The sequence below is a fragment of the Phaseolus vulgaris genome, chromosome 8, assembly GCF_051622355.1.
Source record: "Phaseolus vulgaris cultivar YP4 chromosome 8, ASM5162235v1, whole genome shotgun sequence".
Classification (NCBI taxonomy): domain Eukaryota; kingdom Viridiplantae; phylum Streptophyta; class Magnoliopsida; order Fabales; family Fabaceae; genus Phaseolus; species Phaseolus vulgaris.
This window is the reverse complement of record NC_143505.1, coordinates 936,651-955,574: the sequence shown is the minus strand read 5'-3', so window position 1 is coordinate 955,574 and position 18,924 is coordinate 936,651. Positions and strand designations below refer to the sequence as shown.

General features: G+C 35.6%; 2 protein-coding genes across 27 annotated transcripts; both read right to left on the bottom strand.

The window, feature by feature from the left end:
* Positions 1-1,055: 1,055 nt before the first annotated feature.
* Positions 1,056-14,712, bottom strand: LIG6 (DNA LIGASE 6). 24 transcript variants are annotated; one of them, XR_016514786.1, is made up of 20 exons: positions 12,179-14,712; positions 11,926-12,043; positions 11,712-11,793; positions 10,436-10,538; positions 10,242-10,338; positions 9,931-10,033; positions 8,132-8,260; positions 7,727-7,774; positions 7,188-7,285; positions 6,978-7,043; positions 6,821-6,888; positions 5,767-5,926; positions 5,561-5,684; positions 4,899-4,948; positions 4,491-4,525; positions 4,306-4,367; positions 4,063-4,224; positions 3,898-3,986; positions 2,478-2,577; positions 1,056-1,628 (listed from the first exon to the last, which is right to left on the bottom strand). XR_016514786.1 is itself a non-coding variant. In XM_068628730.2 (19 exons), exons 1-19 carry the CDS (start codon positions 14,457-14,459, stop codon positions 1,323-1,325), a joined length of 4,197 nt encoding a protein of 1,398 aa, XP_068484831.1. In that variant the 5' UTR covers positions 14,460-14,712; the 3' UTR covers positions 1,056-1,322. The 24 variants fall into 24 exon arrangements, 6 of the variants coding, with proteins under 6 accessions (XP_068484831.1, XP_068484832.1, XP_090149942.1 ...); XR_016514787.1 differs by having other exon boundaries at positions 4,063-4,214; positions 5,561-5,668; XR_016514788.1 differs by having other exon boundaries at positions 5,561-5,668; positions 10,445-10,538.
* Positions 14,713-15,107: 395 nt separating this feature from the next.
* On the bottom strand, positions 15,108-18,449 carry LOC137823543 (stress response protein). 3 transcript variants are annotated; one of them, XM_068628732.2, is made up of 7 exons: positions 18,364-18,449; positions 18,002-18,189; positions 17,732-17,782; positions 16,832-17,067; positions 15,737-15,850; positions 15,565-15,624; positions 15,108-15,478 (listed from the first exon to the last, which is right to left on the bottom strand). In XM_068628732.2, the coding sequence occupies exons 2-7, from the start codon at positions 18,177-18,179 to the stop codon at positions 15,407-15,409; spliced, it is 711 nt and encodes a 236-aa protein (XP_068484833.2). In that variant the 5' UTR covers positions 18,180-18,189; positions 18,364-18,449; the 3' UTR covers positions 15,108-15,406. The 3 variants fall into 3 exon arrangements, with proteins under 3 accessions (XP_068484833.2, XP_090149947.1, XP_090149948.1); XM_090293821.1 differs by having other exon boundaries at positions 18,358-18,430; XM_090293822.1 differs by having other exon boundaries at positions 18,002-18,201; positions 18,358-18,421.
* Positions 18,450-18,924: the final 475 nt, after the last annotated feature.

Genomic DNA, 18,924 nt, shown 5'->3' with positions numbered 1-18,924 from the left:
GGAATGAGCAGGTTAGTCTCCTAATTTGGGCGTGATGGATTGAAAGAAGCTCCTTAAAATAATTGAGACGCATGTTTCCTCTCCTCGCAAGTCGCATTCAATCGAAAACCGGGTTTCCATATTTTTCTTGGGAAAAGTCAAGAACTAATGCACATGTGCTTTTACAAGTAGTTTCACTCATAGGGTAAAAGAAATTGTAGTAGATAAATTGGGTTTAGATAGTATTTAAGATTGATTGTACAATTGTTTGTGTCCTCTTTTAATTGTTAGTGTTTCGTCTAGATTAATTTGAAAAGATATTCCGACAATAAGTATAACACAATGTATTTGAAAACAAACAAACATTACTTATTTGTAAATGGTTTATTTATAGTATTTAATTATGAATCTTTCTTGTGATGAATCAAATCTATGAAATATCAGTGTTGGTTGATTTTAAGGAATATCCTTAATTTATAGGAATATATATTTGGAGACTGATTTCTCAAAAGTGTTAGCCGGATTCGGTAGAATATGATCATGATTCGTTTTTATAACTACCACTAATGTCATTTTATTTATTGAGTATCTTAAATATATTTGGATACAGTTAGTTAGTCTCCTAGACCAAGTGATTGGCTCATAGCTTTAACCTTCTTGTATTTCAGATCTCAACCTTGAAATTCTCAACTTCTAGAACCATTCTCTAAACACTTTCCGCTGATGGTTTAATATTTTTATCCTTCATGGCATAGATGGTCCAACTCACCATTGACATCTTTGACAAGAAAGGCTCAAGGAGAAGTGAAAGAAAATAAATACATCAACCAAGACGTTTGATGTTTTCTTTGAAGGAATGATTCCCAAGAATTACCACTACACTCATGACTTGCAATGGCCCCACCTGCACTCATGTAGACCAATCCTACGAATAACAATATGTAACATTTAACCAACCAGTACAAAGAAAATGTTGGTTTCGCTCCACATTGAATGCTAAGACTGTTTGTTGAAGTATCTCAAACCCGTACAAAGTTTTATCATGACAGTAGTGTATCCATTTGTCCAAATAGAAGTTGGATCAAAATGTGGTTCTCACAAATACCGAAAGGAAACACAACATCAATATGGACATAAAGTCTCAGTTTGGAACAAAAAAAAAAGCTAGCAAAACTTAAGTGGGATAGGGTAACTTCTTTGTGTCCTACCAAGAGTCCTACAAGCCAATATATCTGCCGTTAAAATGTCTACACTGTACATGTAAAACGTTAAAACCTTCAATAAGCTGATACCTAAGTGATTTACATCAAAAAACTGATTATATACACATCCATACACATTCACTATTTAGCCGTGACATCCATCTTCCGAGTCTGAGAATGAAACATTTCAACTATATCGGAAGCTGTGCTACAATCTTCTGGGTTTCTGTCTGAGACACAGCAAATAAATCTCGGAAATCTGATTGAAATGCCACGAGATGGATGAACTAAACCAATTGCAGCATGATGAACTGGGGATACTGTAAAGTCTGCTCCTTTTATTTCCCAAACGACTTGTGGACAAAACCAAATGTCTGGTACCTCTCCTGTTTGATAATATGGCGGTTTTTTGGACAAGACTTTGTCCCCAGAGAAGAATTCTTTCATCTGCAGTGCAATATAATTTCGTGTCAGTGATGATAAAAAATGTTGGCATCAATATTACAACTTCAAAAAGAAAAAAGAAAGCAATAATAAGCACTTTGGATGAGTTAATACTGAAGAAAGACCAGTTCAATCTGCATGATTACTACAGGATAAATTTCATGATACCAATAAAAGATCCGCCAATTTTACATATTACTGTCACAAACATCCTCCCCACCCAACCTTTTTCTCTGTTCTAGCCAGATTCTATGATAAACACAGATAGTAGGCCATAGAAATAATAAAACCGTAATAGACCTTTATATTAATGTCTATTAAATTTTAGCAAATTAATTCAATTCTTGACTCCTCTAAACTGAAAAAAATATTGTCAAGCCTGTATGAACAAAATACTCAAAATATTGCTCCCAGAATGCAAATTCGACCTGGAAAGGACACCAAAATAAATTATTATTCTGCTAATACAAAGGATTCATTTGATTTTAAATATTCTGATTAAGTAGCCAGACAAAATTGTCCGCCCCACCCTGAAAAATTATTTTGCTGTTCTTCAAGGTTTAAAATGTTTTTTCAAGCACCTCGAATACCATTAACCTGAATATGAATGATCAACGAGTACTGACTTGCAGAAGTCAGCATAAGACGGTTAACAATAAACTATCATGAACTTCAACAATGTAAGCAAAAATAACATAGATACGACCTTGATGTTTCTAAGGGTTCATATTTCAAACACAGGTTAGGAAAAATATAATTAAGATTACATCCTTAACTTAAAAGATAAAAGAGTATGTGGAACTTTGAGTTAGCTGGCACAGCGCAGAATGTTTTTAAGTCAACAATTTATACCTCTATATAAAATGAATCTGAGAATCCAGACATCACTCGACATACACTTTGGTACTCCTCTGTTTCAGGATTGAAACACGCCACAAGAAATGGACTATACCTGCGACAGTAAAAGATGCACATATACAGCAATAAAGTTAAATGCTTTCATATAACAAAAACAAAATCATTGTGTAGGCGCAGAAAAATGCATACACTTTTTTGCCACTTCATTTTCCATTTTTTTAACAAAGTCCTATGGCATATCAACCAGTGAGCAAAATAATAAAACTTCATGATTTCACTACATAGACACAAATTTCTCTCCCAATTACCAAGCCTAGCCTGTTGTTCGACATAATCATCCTCATTCTTTACCAATCACATGGAACATAATATTTAAAACACCTTTTTCAAACTAAAGTGTCACTCTGACTTTTGTTGATATACTTACTACAATGCATCACAATTATTGATTATACTCTATTTTAAATTTGTTAGATAGGACTGTTGTTTTATTGGTTGCACCTAACACATAATTCACCTAAAAATTTCATACTAAAAATTTCATACCTAAGCATCTGAGAATGAAACGACATGCACTATGCACTGAGAAGTGTAGGCCTACATCCATGGATGATTAAAGAATAATTCACTAGGATCCATAAAAAGTAAGACACCAACAGTTGTTTCTCAATATTCAAAATCCAAACCCCAATTATATGTTTACTGTAACTACTGAATGTAAGGGTTTCTAATTACCTAGCCCCTTTGTTTCGCAACCTAACCTCCAGTAAGAGTTCGATGTCCAGTCACACTGCTGTTTGATAGGTCAGTTGCACATTCAAGCCCAGAACTAAATAATTTCATTGGTTGGGAGGAACTTATATTCCATCCAGTAGTTCAAATTAGATTTTTTAGTGAAGCCAATGTCAACCGCCACAGAATTCCTAGTGTGGTGCTTTCTCTGTTTTCAGGAGTGGTAGCCACTCTCATGGCCAAAGAAGTGATAATTTTGTGGTAGCTGACAGAAAACGAATTCCCCCCCTCAAAACTGTCATTTTTTAGGATTTTAAGGGGTAAACTCAACCACCCAAAAGGTTAAAAAAGCCTGACCTCTACATATTTTCCCCCATGCTTTCTCATCTCTTCTATCTGCTCTGCCTCAGGGCAACAAGTGCGGCAGAGCCACCCACCATGCAGTATAAACTAGCATTTTGGGGGTTAGTTGTTACAAGCTACCGTCACTACATGAGATTGATAAACCTAGCAGGACATGGAATTTCTAGAGATACAAAAACATTCTTTAGCCTTCACCTAAACATTCTTTTGAAAGAACTTACTAAAAATGTGAGATAAAATGATTGTAAGTTAATGCAAGTTTCATTGCAGCATCTTAAAATGATTTTAAGAGAAAAAAAAGTATGAAGATTAAAATTACCATCCAGCTTTCCTTCCATTTCCATGCCAAGCACCAATCGGTACTAAATCAAGGGTATCATTTAATCCATCCACATAATCTCGCTTGACCTACAAAATGAATTATGAGAATATGATACAGATTTAATACCTAAAATGTCCATAGTCGTGAGGGACAAGAACTAACTTTTAACCATTTGTCAGAACGCTTTGATGGAAAATAGCCAGCCTCAACATCCAATGTTTTCACCATAATTCCTTCACATGAAGAGCGGAGTGCATCTTCCAGGAAAGCATTTATCTTAGTTAATGTGGCTTCACAGGCTAAGCAAGCATCATCTGCTTCAATCTACATTTAAGTACTCATATATATATGCCTTCACTAAATAGATTTCTGTAGAAAATAGTAATCATAATCTGAAGCGCTTACAGTTGTTTCCTTTGCATATTCAAAATACCCAGGTTTCTCAGCATAGAATAAATCCTTCAGATCTGTATAATTTCCAAGACAAAAAAAAAGATTAATATGAAAGTGTAATTACAAGTTACAGTACATTTTTGCCTTGCCTGCCAGAAAATGCAGAGATTTACAATATAAGATGATTAGATGCATACACTTTCGTCTAAGGCGTAGAGGAAAACCCAATAACCTGCAAATTCAAATGAAATATCAATAACTGCTTAAGGATAATTTGTCTCATATATATTATAGAGCAAATCAATACTGCCCGCATAGACCTACTTTGCATCTAATTAGAGATTCACATGTTTGATCATCATTGATTAACTGCACTATTGTACAAATGAGAAAATCACACATTTTTTTACCCTATCTAGTTTTATGGTCCATCCTACATTGCACCATCTTGTAAACGACCCTATACTCCCACACAATCAATATACTATCCAGTAGTTAGGATAAAACATATTTAGTATAGTGCACCAAACAAGGCCAACATGTTCACGAGACACATTTGCTAAACTCATCACCAATTTATATAAACTTGAGTGAAAGAAAATTACTGCTCTCCATTTGCAAACATGATATCAAAGACAAAGATGCATATAGCCACCTGCACGAACAGAAGATATCAGAATTAAATCCAGAGAATTAAACTGTAAATAGATTTGAAGAAAAGAACTAGAGAAGTACAAAGAAAGATAAGAAATCCTACTACAAGAACTAAGTCAAAAACCAAACCACACCAAATACAAAGGAACCAAATCAAAGCAAAATGACCTAAATAGAAAAATACAAAGAAGAAGAAGAAGAAGAAGAAGAAGAAGAAGAAAAGAGCATAATTTCAACAGAGCTCTCCAATCCCTCTCTAACGTCCATGTTCTTGATAATTAAACAAATGTTTTGATACTTCATCCTATTAAACCCTTCAAAAAGTTAGTGAGTCACATAATAACATTCCTAACCTAACATTGTCAACTCATTGGTTTTGATCTAAGTTAATTACAACCTGAAGTTAAACAGCTATGCTGTCCATAGAACAAACAGTTACCAACATCCATTCTATTGAAATATTTATTGAGTAGGGGTGGGTAGTTTTCTTCTTGCCAACCCTTGTGAAAATATAAAGCTCCCTCTAAGGTCGAGTCTTCTATTTTGAACTGTACTACTGAACAGAATTAATACAGATGACACGTGTTTCATAGGCCAAATGCAAATGTCCAACCTTAATGCTCTCTGCAGTCACTAATGCATCTTTGCCACCTCTCCCACGTGATGATAGCTCCTGGAAAGACATAATCCTACATCCATTTTTCCTGTCAATACCAACAACCTGAAAGGAGCAGGAACTATAAAATTATGAATGAATACTAGGAGCTAAGTTAACAAGAACAAATATAAAGAATATCATGGAAAGAACTTTTTTTGTACTTCCACATCCATTATGAAAGTTGATGCAACAGGCTTGCTGGATTCCTTGATTATGTCAATCAGATCAGGAAATCTTGAAGTTGTTTCGTCCCCATTTCTTGAAAAAACACGAATGGATCCATCAACTAATTTGTGAATTTGAGCCCGTTGACCATCATACCTGGGATGGGATTACATTAAACTCAAACAAGTGATGTAAAAGAAAAATGTAATTAATCTTGAACAAGAGAGAGAAGTAGTGCCAAAGCGGATCTTACTACTTAACAAAATCACCACATTGAAAGATATTAATAAACACACAAGATCATAATTTTAAATCTATCCAAGCAATTCTACAAGTTTCACATAAAATTGATTATACATGAAGCTATCTTGACCTTTCTGCACCTACTACTACCTCTATTTTGTACAATAGTGCAAGTAATCACTGCACAATGACCAATTTTAGAAATTCTTCTATAAGAAACCAGATTAGAATTTCAAATTTTGAAACTGAGAATGTTAAAAATTTAGGTTCTTTTTTTCACAGGCAATCTGATGAATCTGCCTTTTACCAGCTTTCCTAACCTTCCAAGACCATTTTTAAAAGATTAAATCTTTAATTTTGATACATAAAGATGTTTTCTTTTTTTTTTAATAGTGAACTCGCAAAAACTTTAGAATTCACAGTCTAGGAAACTGAGAATGTTAAAAATTTAGGTTCTTTTTTTCACAGGCAATCTGATGAATCTGCCTTGTACCAGCTTTCCTGACCTTCCAAGACCATTTTTAAAAGATTAAATCTTTAATTTTGATACATAAAGATGTTTTTTTTTTTTTTTTAATAGTGAACTCGCAAAAACTTTAGAATTCACAGTCTAGGAAACTAGACAGCTCGTTGTCCCATAAGTTTGTAAAGGCATAACCAAGAAGACAGGCAGTGCAACTGTAAAGGATTCATCAAATAGGACACAGGATTGTATAGCATTGACATACAAAGTTGATAAACATTGAAGTCATGTAGAATTGCATATAAAATTACTATTTTAATATGCACATTGCTTTAACAACCAACCTGTTGTGATTGAAACTTCACATGATCCACTAAAATATCCCACCAAAATATTACATGACAACTTGCTCCTTTATGTTCATCGTTGAATGCAATGAGATGTCAAGAGAGAAGTGAACATAAAAGGAAAACAACTAACTAATTAAGGAATAGGGCATACTTATATTCACATGTAAATGCTTTATTTTCAAATAGCTTCAGTGCTTGAGGAATACCATTGGTGATCCTATGAAGAAATGGAAAATACAGGAATCAATTGGGAGTTAATAAAGGACTCGTGAAGACTCCTGAAGTTAAGAAAAGGTTCTAGAAACTTGAAATCAAATCATCAAGATTTCAAGAAAGGGGCAATATATCGAATAGTATATACTTTGCTAGCATAGGCTTAATAGGGATTCCTGGAACCATTGATAAACTTGAAACGGAAAAATCAATGCCTTTGTTCATGAGAGATGGAACTATGAGATCCTGCATAAAGTAAATGACATTTTTTTAACATCATGAGACTGCTTTATTGCTTAAGAGTCAAAACTAGGCAGATTATTCTTCATGAATCAACCTTAAAACAAACAAATATTAATTACAGACCATCGAGAGAAAACCAGAACAACTCAAACAAAGTTATTGGAACCTGAAGATAAATTACTGCTAAAATTGTATATCAAACATGATCAGTATTTGATCATATTAATCAATGCAGTAGATATAAACTTAGAATGCCTATACTTTCTCACTTTCAACAACAGCTGCTCAGAAACAAAGAAACATTTAGATACCAAGCTTCCTATCTCCTACTATATGAGAGTACTGTAGAGTCTTAACAACAGCCTAATGAATGCATGAATTCTGTGGTTTCAATCAGAAAATCTACCAAACACAAGACTCACGATTCAAATGTATAATACTTACCAGATTAGGCAGTATGTTATATGCTTCAACAACTGCCATAGAAAGAACCTGGGGAGTGAGGGAAAAATATTTAGTGACAGTCTGGCAGATATAAATTGTCACTTCTACTATTAGAGCATTTTTAACCGACAAAACAAGTCCCATGAACTAGAAACTTCTAACAATGCCTTGTATTATGTGTTACTCATGCTTTTTTCTAAATGTATTCTCCGATATGGTTATCTTATATACTAACATTAACATAATCTTATCTCCTATTACATTGAAGTTCCTCTACATAGTAAATGGTAGATGAAAAGTGATTATTATGACAAAATAATCAATCATTAAAAAGCAGATAGGGAAACAAAATAGCACGTTAATGCATAAACTTAGTCATAGGTAAAAGATGACTGCAGAATGAACCTGAAGTTTCTCCTTCAAATTTTCTGCAGTTCCTCCTTGGTGAAAAGTGGGGCTAGAATTCATAGCAACAGCATGAGCCAATGCAGGCAAAACAGTTCTAAGCATGGCCCCAATCCTTAGGTTCCTGACCTACACATGAAGCAGAGTTCAAACTTGGACTCAAGCATACAAGGATAAAAATATCTATTGATATCAAGGCACTTGAGTGTATACCACCAGTTACCATCATATACATACATTCTATATTGAAATTTAATGTGTAGAGAGAATATTACACAACCTAGCCTGATATGACTGCCGATGAACTAACTTAAGCACATATTGTGAAAAAACTTATGATAGAAGACAGTGACAAGTTATATAATGGTAAGTTAAATCTGTTTTGGATTTAATTGCATACAGTTGATGATGGTAAAAGTGATTCATGTCCATAACTTAACCTTTTAACTTCAGTAACAACATGAAGTACGACTACCATTTCTAAGTCACCATTCATTAAAAGGCAATGGAAGTTGGAACTATTGAAGCTGTCAGATATCCAAATTGAAGGTGAACAGAAGATAGATAAGGTGTGCAAGGGAATTGCCTACTACTGAACTTGATTATCATGTGTGTAAAATACAAAATACCGCATCTTTCCTTCAAATATCTGTCAGAGGGATTGTCGTTATATAATAAAACACAAAAATCTTTATGTTTTTGTACATGTGGATTTCACTCAGTAGCTCTCTGTTCTACTGATTATCTATCAGTTAGCTAGGCTGAGCTGTCAGTGTAAGATGATTGGCTTAGCTTGCTGCCTTTAAATATGTATATAAATACAGACAGTTGTACTCGGATTAAACATATGAATACATTTCAGTTTTTCGGTTGAAATAAACCTTAGTTTTCCCTCTCTTCTTCTTTCAGATTAACATAGTTTCTACATATTCAATATTGAGAAGAATGGTTGCCGCATGCTTCTGCCTTTTAATGGCATGGAGGACGACCGTATTATTAAATGGTAAGGTTAGGAAACAGTATTTCCTCAAAATCATGTTTCCTCTCTGCTTAATCTTTAAAGGCAAACATTATTTTTTGAGCTTAATAAATTATATTATTCAGTGAAGATACTTAGCAATGATTTTGCAACAATATACATTACACAAAAAAGAAAAAGAAAAAAGAGTAACAAGTAATCACAAAAGCAAACTAAGACCATGACAAGGGAAAAAACACTCTTAAGTGTACACAACTATTCCAAGTCATGTGCACCAAGTTGAAGACCCTAAAATCAAGGATGACTACAAAGGGACTTATTCTAGGTGATTTATGGGACACTGATGATTAAAGAATAAAGTGAGGTAAAGGCTGGGTGAATTTATAAACTGTGCTTCATTCTTGACTTCTTGGTCAACTTCTCATTCTTTATTGGTTTGTCCCCTTTCTCATGTTTATGATCACAATAAGAAATGTCATGTCTGCAGCATAGCAAATAAATCAAGACACATCCTCATCTGTTTGGAGATAAGATAAGCCCAAATCCAAATTCCTCACTACTACTTAGAATCTTTCTTTTCCATAGACCCAGTTGAAGCAGTATATGTACACATACCTTGATGAAATTTATCTAAAATATGGCTAAATACCTAACCATAACAATCTGTAAGTGCCACTATAAGCCATTAATAAGCTTTATAGTGCATCTAATAAGGATAAATACCTATATAACAATCTGTAACTGTAAGTGCCTTGACCTTGAAATAGGATAAACTTCCCTCCCACCAAACTTCTATGCACCAAAAAGAAAAGATATTTACCAAGGTACGAACAAGAAACTTCATCTCCTTCTCACGGCAGGAGTGCATGAGATGAACAATAATGCCTTTCTTCCGAGATGTACTTCCACTGCCTGTTTGTACACTGATGAACACTACATAAGAGCATGTGGAGCAGAACTAAAAGTCCACCTAACTAAAGAGCAATACAAACATTTGAATTACATTAAATTAACCATGACCCTAAGTCTGGCACCAACTTTAACTAAACATCTGAAGAACAGACAATTGGGAGGTATTATATTCATTGTGTGATCTTAGGTTACCATACGAAACAGAATGGCTGTCAATACCTTATCTTTTGTAGCGCAGAGAAAACATCCTTAATTAGAAGTGGTGTAGGTGGTGCAAGCAATCTCTGTGTTTGACGAAATTCTTGAGCAACATCACCTTTAACCATTGCAGGTTATTTAAGTTATTCAAAATCCTCAAAGATAGAACAGGTATAGTAGTAAAACAGTAAAAAATTATGAAACAATCATCCAACCAAGATCACCAAATTTGTTGTACATCTCCCTTATTTTCAAACGATTTGTTCCACATGCCTCTTCAAGTGCTGCAGTGACTAAACTTCCACCAATATTTAGTTCCTGAAATTAATAATATAATGTAAGGAACTTTGTTAGTTCATAATAACACTCTTATTGCAATACTGTAGACTCCTATTCGCATTCAAACTTAAATAACACCCAGAAACAGTAATGTATGTTTGCAGATAGGTATTTTTATGGTATAAATAAAGTGACCTTTAAATTGGCTGATAGATTTTAGTGGTAAATTTTTAATCTAGAAGAAATACTATTCACTTCAAGGGGAGAAGAAAAATCATGCAGAGTGACATAGTGGACCCTGCTTCCTACATCCTACATGTTCACATGTTATTTATAACTATATATAAAGGGGATATGAGACTTTGGTATACTCATTTTTGTGTTCCATTTTGCCCCTATATCTTCCTCCATAGTTCTTCTTGGTGAGAATTGTACCCCTATATTATAATTCGGCCTTATTCCTAATCAATGTGAGGTCTCTTACACACCTCCTCACCTTGAGGAATGAACATCTCGAGCATAGGATTAGATATTTATAAGTGATCTAATAGGCTTGATAATGGTTGCATAATAACCCCAAAGAACTTAACTAGGATAGGCTATGAATGACTTTGATACCATCTTAGTAAGTGGGTTATGTCTATCTCAACCTCACAAAACAAACTTGTAAGGTAAGGATTGTACCCCACTTATATATTATAATCCGACCTTATTTCTAGTTGACGTAGGTTCTCCAACAATTCTCTATTTATTCTTATAATTACACTCTTCAAACCACCCATTGATATCATTGAATTTATTAATTTTTAAAAAATAAATAGAGGCTCGAAATACCTCTTTTATCATAAAACAATAAATAAATAACTAGGGTGTTGAAATCAAAGCTACAGTCCTTGTTGTGATAAAAAAATGAAGAAAAAGGAATAGCAATTCAAAGAAAAACTAGAGATGCAAAATGGCTAGTTTTGATACAAACAGTCGCCCTCAAACAACAATGAAGGGAAATGCCATAAATAACAAATTGTCAATGTGTTCGCCAAGGAACTCAGGTCCTAGGCTTCAAAAACTTGATACAGCACAAATAAAAGAGCAAAGGAAAGGTTAAATGTTTACTTTAATTTATTCATTTTTTTTTCAAATTACTCAGCAGCCATTTCATTCTCATCAATGATAAAGATTATAAGCCCAAATTGTCAGACCAGGAAAACTTACCTTATTTTCATGGTCTGCAGCAATTTTGTTTGTGCATAGATACACTGCAGGAAGCACATCTGCTGGAGATAAGGCCAACAGACTGTGTGATAGAAACATTGCATGCAAACAATGTTCTTTATAATTAGCCAATTACAAGAAAAACTGTTTCATTATTCATAAAAAGGAGAGTGGAAATGGATAATACAAAGAGTGCGACTAGTAACAAGTGAACCTTCTGAACATATTGCATAACAATGAAGTAGCTTTAATCTTTCCTCTCTCACCCTCGAGCAGGTTGAAGGTTCGTGCAATATGTAAATATGGTGCAGGCTGTCCATCTGTCCAACATGCTGCTCATTTATGTCGATTGTATACATAGGTCACAAGACAGAACATGAATATTAAAAAGTAAAAGTAGAAGTAAAAGTGAGGGGTTGAAGAACTTCTAAACCAATATATCCGGGGGGATAAAAATTAAAACAAACCATGTTCTTTAGGGCTGTATTTCTCTGGTGGTAGAGATAGTTGAGTGGCATCTACATTATCTTTTAACACTTTCTGCCCAGACATATCAGGCGTAACTCTCAATCCCTCTGACGCATGCTTCGTTACTAAAGGTCTATCAATTGTGCTCTCCTCTATAACTGATAATTCATTTTCATTTTCGCTAAGATTTCCAGAATTACAGTAATATATATCCAGTGCTTTATTGACATCTCCTTTTGTCTTCTTAATTATAGTCATGGCATGATTCTTTAATGACTCATTCCCATTTATTATCTGCAAAAATTGATCAATTTCATCCTTGTATATTTGTCCAACATCAGTCGGCAACAAGTCCACAACTTCAGAGCTTTGGTCAAGCTTTGGTTCAGAATTATCAGATTGAGTACCACCAGGCATCTCAGGTGTTACTTTACTGAAGAATCTTGTAAGTGTGGACTGCTTCGAACCACTTGGTTCAGATTTTGCTTTGACTTTGCCTTTTTTGTTTAGCTTACTGTCATTACTTCTCTTCCTTTTGGCAGGACTTTTGGCAGGAGATATGGGACTGGATACTTTACGCCCCAGGATAGTTGATTTGGAGTCTTGACTCGGAAAAATGTCAATATTTTCGCATGTCCTGTTTGTATTATTAAGGCTAGGTTTTACAAGTGAATCAGTGTCATTTATTGTGCAGCACTTGGATGTTGAAACAGGAGTTTGACAGGAAATCACTTGCTCATGAAACTCAGTTTCACGTTCATAGAAATTAGAAACAAGTTCAACAACGTTGCTCCCTGAGATGCTGATCATATCCAGCATCTGGACTCGGGTGACCCACTTGGGCAAACAAAAACTAAGTTCTCGAATTATTTTCTCTTTTTCTTCATCATTCAGCAAAGTAGGATCTTGTGTACAAGTATCTCCCATAAAAGAAGGCAAACCCACACTTTTATTACCTTCTATCTCCTCCAATGGAATGACCTTTTCTTTGTCCATGCCTTGACTTGGTTCCAGAGCATCACTAACACCCTTCTCAGCCTTGAAACCCTCTTCACCAGGTGCACGGCAAAAACCCCTTAAAAACTCGTGCTTGTTAGCAGTCTCATCGACCAACCCGGCAAAATGCTTCCTAATTCTGTCAGCATGTTTGCTGTCACTCTTCTCAACATCCAAACCCACAGTCGGAACAACTCGCTTTGGCTTCAAAAACTTCACATACTCCCTCAGCTCATCATAGTTCGAGTGCTCACTATAGGGCACAAGATGAATCTGAAATGAATCCTTGGACTTCACTGCAAACCTACCTCGCTTCACCTCATAGGTCCACCCGGTTGGAACAAAGCCCACAACCCTGGAGTAGGAACCCCCTCTCTCAGCCATAACCTCCTTCATCTTGACAAAATTAGGCCTAAAGTATGGCCAAGTCTCCCCCAACACATTCCACCCAACTACATGAATATTACTCTCTAACCCATTCTCAGTAAACTCACCGCTCTCACCATACCCAAGAACCCTCAAAACCTCCATCTTCTTAGCATCAACATGTATCTTCCTCTTAAACCTACGTGCAAGCTCAAGCAAAATCTTTTCCTTCCCAATAACATAAGTAGCAACAAGAAACAGAACCTTATCATTACTATCACCACACTCACGTTCAATCCTCTCCACAACACTGGCAACGTAATCAATGGATTCATCTTGCGAGGGGAAAACGAACTTAGGGTTACAATACGTGGTGTCGAGAAACACCGCATCGGCACCGACGAAGGAGGCGAGGGCGGGCTCGGAAACCATGGAAGGTGAAAAGCGGAAGTCGCCGGTGTGGACGTACCTTAGGGCGGCGGTGCCATCGGCGCAGGGGAGGGCGAAGAGGAACTGGACGGCGCCGGGGCAGTGGTTGGCGTCGAGGAGGGAGACTTGTACGCCGTCAATGAGGAGCGGTTGGCGGAGGGGGAGGGGGACAACGAGGGCGGCGGGGACGTGGAGGATGTGGCGGAGGAGAGAGGCGGTGGTGGCGGAGCAGTAGATGACGCCGCGGGACCAGGAGGCGGAGAGGCCGGTGTAGTGGTCGGAGTGGAAGTGGGAGAGGAAGTAGGAGTGGGAGTGGGGGCCGGCGTGGCGGAAGGCATCGACGAGGAAGCGGGTGTGGGGGATGAGTTTGGAGTGAGGGACGGAGGAGGGGAGTGGGGGGAGGGCGGCGGAGGGTGGAGGAGGGGGTTGTTGGAGGGTTGTTAGGGCGGTGAGGTATAGCTGAGTGGAGTCTAGGGTTTCAGAATCCATGGAAGTTGGAAGAGTAATCAATCACATTTGGGAGAAGGAATTGGAATGGAAGAAGAAAGAGGATTTTCAGGTCTGGAATCAGAAATGGAATGCTATTTTCTTTCTTACTAATTTCAGGTGCTTATATAGTGACTGTGGCTGGCGCCAAAACTAATATACAAGTTATCGCCAGGGACATGCACATTTTGTTACTTTCAGGTTCCCATTTCTATTTTTTTAGGCTCGGAGGCTAAAATTTTCCAGTTCCAGGCATCATTATGAAAGGAGAGATTCACTTTCTAACTATATTAGTGGCATTTAATGGATTAATTATTTGAGAACTTTTTTTAGTTACTTTATTATTATTTTTACTAGAGTTTAAATATAGTCTATTTTATTTTATAAAAATACTTTCATGTTAAATATTATTTATGCAATTTAATTTCTCAACTAGATTAACCCATAATCTCAAATCAAGATATAGCTTTTCACCCCTTTTTTTCTGGTTAGTCCATATTAAATGACATGTTCGCATAAGATTTAAACTTTCTAAATTATAATTATGATTGCCAAAGTTCTTTAAATTAATAAATGCTTACCCTTAGATTCTTATGAGGCATGGCAGATGCACAGAATTAAATATTTTCTGATAAAAAAAACACAGCCAAATTTAACCTCATAATCTGAATAATCTTTACTGGGCAAGTCTTTACAAGGAAACTTTCATTTCGGAAACATTGGTATGCTACGGGAAAAGCCAAAAATTAAATATTTTCAGACACTGTAGGAAGCAGAGGGCAACATCTAACAAATTAAAAGAAAAAAAGCAAAATATCAGATTACGCAGACTTTGCACCCTCAGTAGAGTATACATGTATCAGATTACGCAGACTTTGCACACGCAGGCATTTGGCATTGGTGGCAAAATTTGCTCTACAAAATGCTGACTACACTACAGATTAGACTTGTCATTTCTTTCGCTTTCTCTTGGCTGGTCCTTTCGTTGAAAGCATTTTTCTTGTGTTTCCTCTGTCACTTTTCTGCCATTGAAAACATTTCCATAAACCTTACAGTTTCAAAATTTCAATTTAAAATGTCTTATAAATGAAATACTGGTGTTCGTTACCTTCTTTCTGAATCTCTTTTTATGCTGCTTCTGCCCTTTGTCATTCTTCTCAGCATCATCCTAAAAAGTTCATAAATGATTTAGTTTTCCAAGCATGTTCAATTCAGTAACAGATAATTATTTTATTTAACTGAGTTGCAGTAGAATGCAATTGAGCTGTTGAACAACCAACCTCGGTATCTTTAGATGGCATCTCTGCTATCTCTTGATTCTCAATCTCACCATCACTGTTGAGCATAGCCTTCAGTCTACCCTCACTAAGTAGTTTTTCAGATCGAGCATGTCTCTACAGTAATTACAAAGTCATCATTCAATCAATAAGAAGCTTTACAAAATGACAAGAAAAAGTTGATAATCGAAGTTGATCATATTGTCGAGAGTTGAATGAAATGCTAGTTTTACCCTCTTAGGTGGTTTAGTTGGAATGAACGATTACTATTAGCAAACGCAAACTAAAAGCAAGTCCTCCACCTCCAGAGGGAACAATCTTTGACATTACCACATCTATGAAGTTTTTTTTTGGTTTATTAGGCCAGAGGAAAATACTATTAACGTTAGTCTACTACTGGGTTTTATAAAAAAAATGCAGGTTGTCAGGGAAAAAGTAACCCATCTCTCTTTGATTGAACTTATTATGACATCGTGGCTAAGTTATAGAAGGGAGGAGATTAGACTATTTTGTCTTTCTAGTGTTTCATTAGAGTATCTTCTTCTCTTTTTCTTCGGATTAGAGAGACAAACCTTTCGACCAATAAAAAGTAAATACTCTAGATAAATTACACATACATTCATCACATCCTTTGCAGAAATTCCATGCCATTTTGACCCAGTTATATACTGTCACTCACTTAAAGGAGTCCAGCAATAATTCCCCTTCCTAACTCACTTCATTTAATTATAATACTGATCTACACTTGCTGCCAGCAATATACCGTAACATCCTTTTTATCGATATACACTCAATGGTGAACAACTTTTGCTTTTACAAGGATTGTATAAAAATATGTAGCTATGTGTTGAAGGATCCCAAAGTATGGTGGTCCTATCCTAGAGTATGTAATTAACCATGAACTTATCGCTGTTTCCTTTCTCAGAACAACTTTCAAACCCAGTACTAATTTCCAGCCAAATGTATGTAATAAATGCAGTAATTGACAAAGAATAAATAAGATAGGAGTTTATGAATTTTTTCTCAAAACTAAAAGTACTACGAATAATAAAAGCTGTTGCTTAAGCATAATAAGCCACCAAAAGAAAAGCACATTACCTTTGATTGCAGATGATCCCTCAAGGTGTCTTCAGATAAACAGGTAATTCGGGGGCATATCTTGCACTTAAATACTGATTTGTGTTTTAAGACACAAGATGGCACATCTGCCGGTAAGGTTTTCTTTTCAGCAATCACATCAGAATTTTCAGTATCACGTTTACTCAGTAAATCCTTGTTAAAAAGCATGCGTCTTTCATTTATAGCTCCAGCGTCATCTTCACTGAAGAGCATACCTGATGTTTTACGTCAATGTTAAAATAATCATGAAAGGATTATTTCTCAAGGAATAAAGCCATGGAAGTTACAGAAATAACTAATACAACGAATGCTATTATCCCATAATAGACATCTACTTGACATTCAAAAGTAAAATGACAAAAGAATTTTGAATGAGTACAAAAGCTCAAGACTTAAATCTCAAGTAGACAAGCACAGACCAAACCCTAGTGGCAAACTACATCTTCTGCATAAAGGTTTTCTCTTGACTACATATCCCTGAAAAATTGTTCATTGAATTTAATATTGTGAAAAGGAAAAAACCCAAGGTCAAAGCCTAATATGTTAGGAACCAAAAATAGATATGAGAAAGAATTTTATTGAATAAGAGGAAAAAAAAATAATATGAGAGAAACTTCTTCTCCCTGTGTTTTCCCTCATAAAGAGTCAATGCTCAATTTACAACAACAAATCTGAATTTATCTAATCCTTCCTCCTCTGTTTACGTCTAACTAACCCCTCTAACTAAATACCTCATCAATATTTAACTATCTTAATTAACTTCATCTTCTCCTTATATCCTAACAAATAGTAGTTACCATTATTCCGTTACATCAATAAGCTGAAAGAGTACATTTGCATGACTTGTTTCCTTACTGATAGAGCATAATTCTGTGTTACCTGTCGAGTCGACATCAATATCATTCGCAGAACTATCCTCACTTGCATACCCTGAATGTGCCAAAATACCAAAAAAAAGTGACTAACATTAACAAATAACAAACCCCGTTATAACAAAAACACATGTCGCTCTTATAGTGAACTCTATGATTCCGTAATCAAAAAGCAACACCAGCTAATGCAATTCTACATATCTCGTAAGTGCTAATACTACTAAACACATTTTACAGAGCGAAACAAAAAAACAAACAGTTAAATAAATAAACCAACCAGAAGAAGTTGAACCGGCTTCATCATGATTCGGTTTCGCTTCTGCAGTAGCATCGTCCTCCGACTCTTCTTCAGTGGCTTCTGCTTCGGCTTCGAGCTCTGAGTCCGAAGAAGAAGAAGACGGATCCGAGCCATCTCTGTCACCGTGGTCGAGCTTGAAGAACCTCCTCTTTATCATTTTTTTTGTTCTGTAAAGAAAACTACTGAACCAATAAGCTCGTTCACGCTATGAAGAGACTTCACCGATAACAAACGCAAGCAACAGTGCATAGATGAGTGAATGAACGAAGCTGCTACAGAGAGAGAGAGAGAGAGAGAGAGAGAGAGAGAGAGAGAGAGAGAGAGAGAGAGCTTACACGTACTTGGCAGCAATGAGAAGAGGCGCAGAGACACGTTGGGAAGTGGCGAAACCAGAGGCATAGCTCCGAACCGAAAGTTTGAAACCGGGTTTGATAGGAATAATGGGCTTGAACTTCTAATCCTTTTGGGCTCATAGACCAATACCCATGAGACGCTGTCTGCTTTTCGCACTTCCTATTTCTCCTTCTTCAGTGTACATTTTTATATCTTTTGACAGAAATATCCTCTTTGGAATATGAGGGTGTACCCCATGGAATTTGTTGAGGATTTCCTTTTACAACCCCGTAATTTTCTTCTGCAACCTAATAAATATGAAAATTTTGATTGACCTGAAAAAATAATTTTTAGTACAATTTTAAAGTATTTTTTAATAAAAAAAATTAGATTATACAATTTAAAATTAAAAAAATAAATTGTGTAATTTTAAAATATTTTTTCTTCAGAATGTGAAAAATTATTTATTTTTCAATTGTGTAATCTATGAACTTTTTTTACTTCTTCATTGTAAAATCTAAAAGTATTTTCTTTTATGAAAAAAAGTTTCCATATTTCATAATCTATAA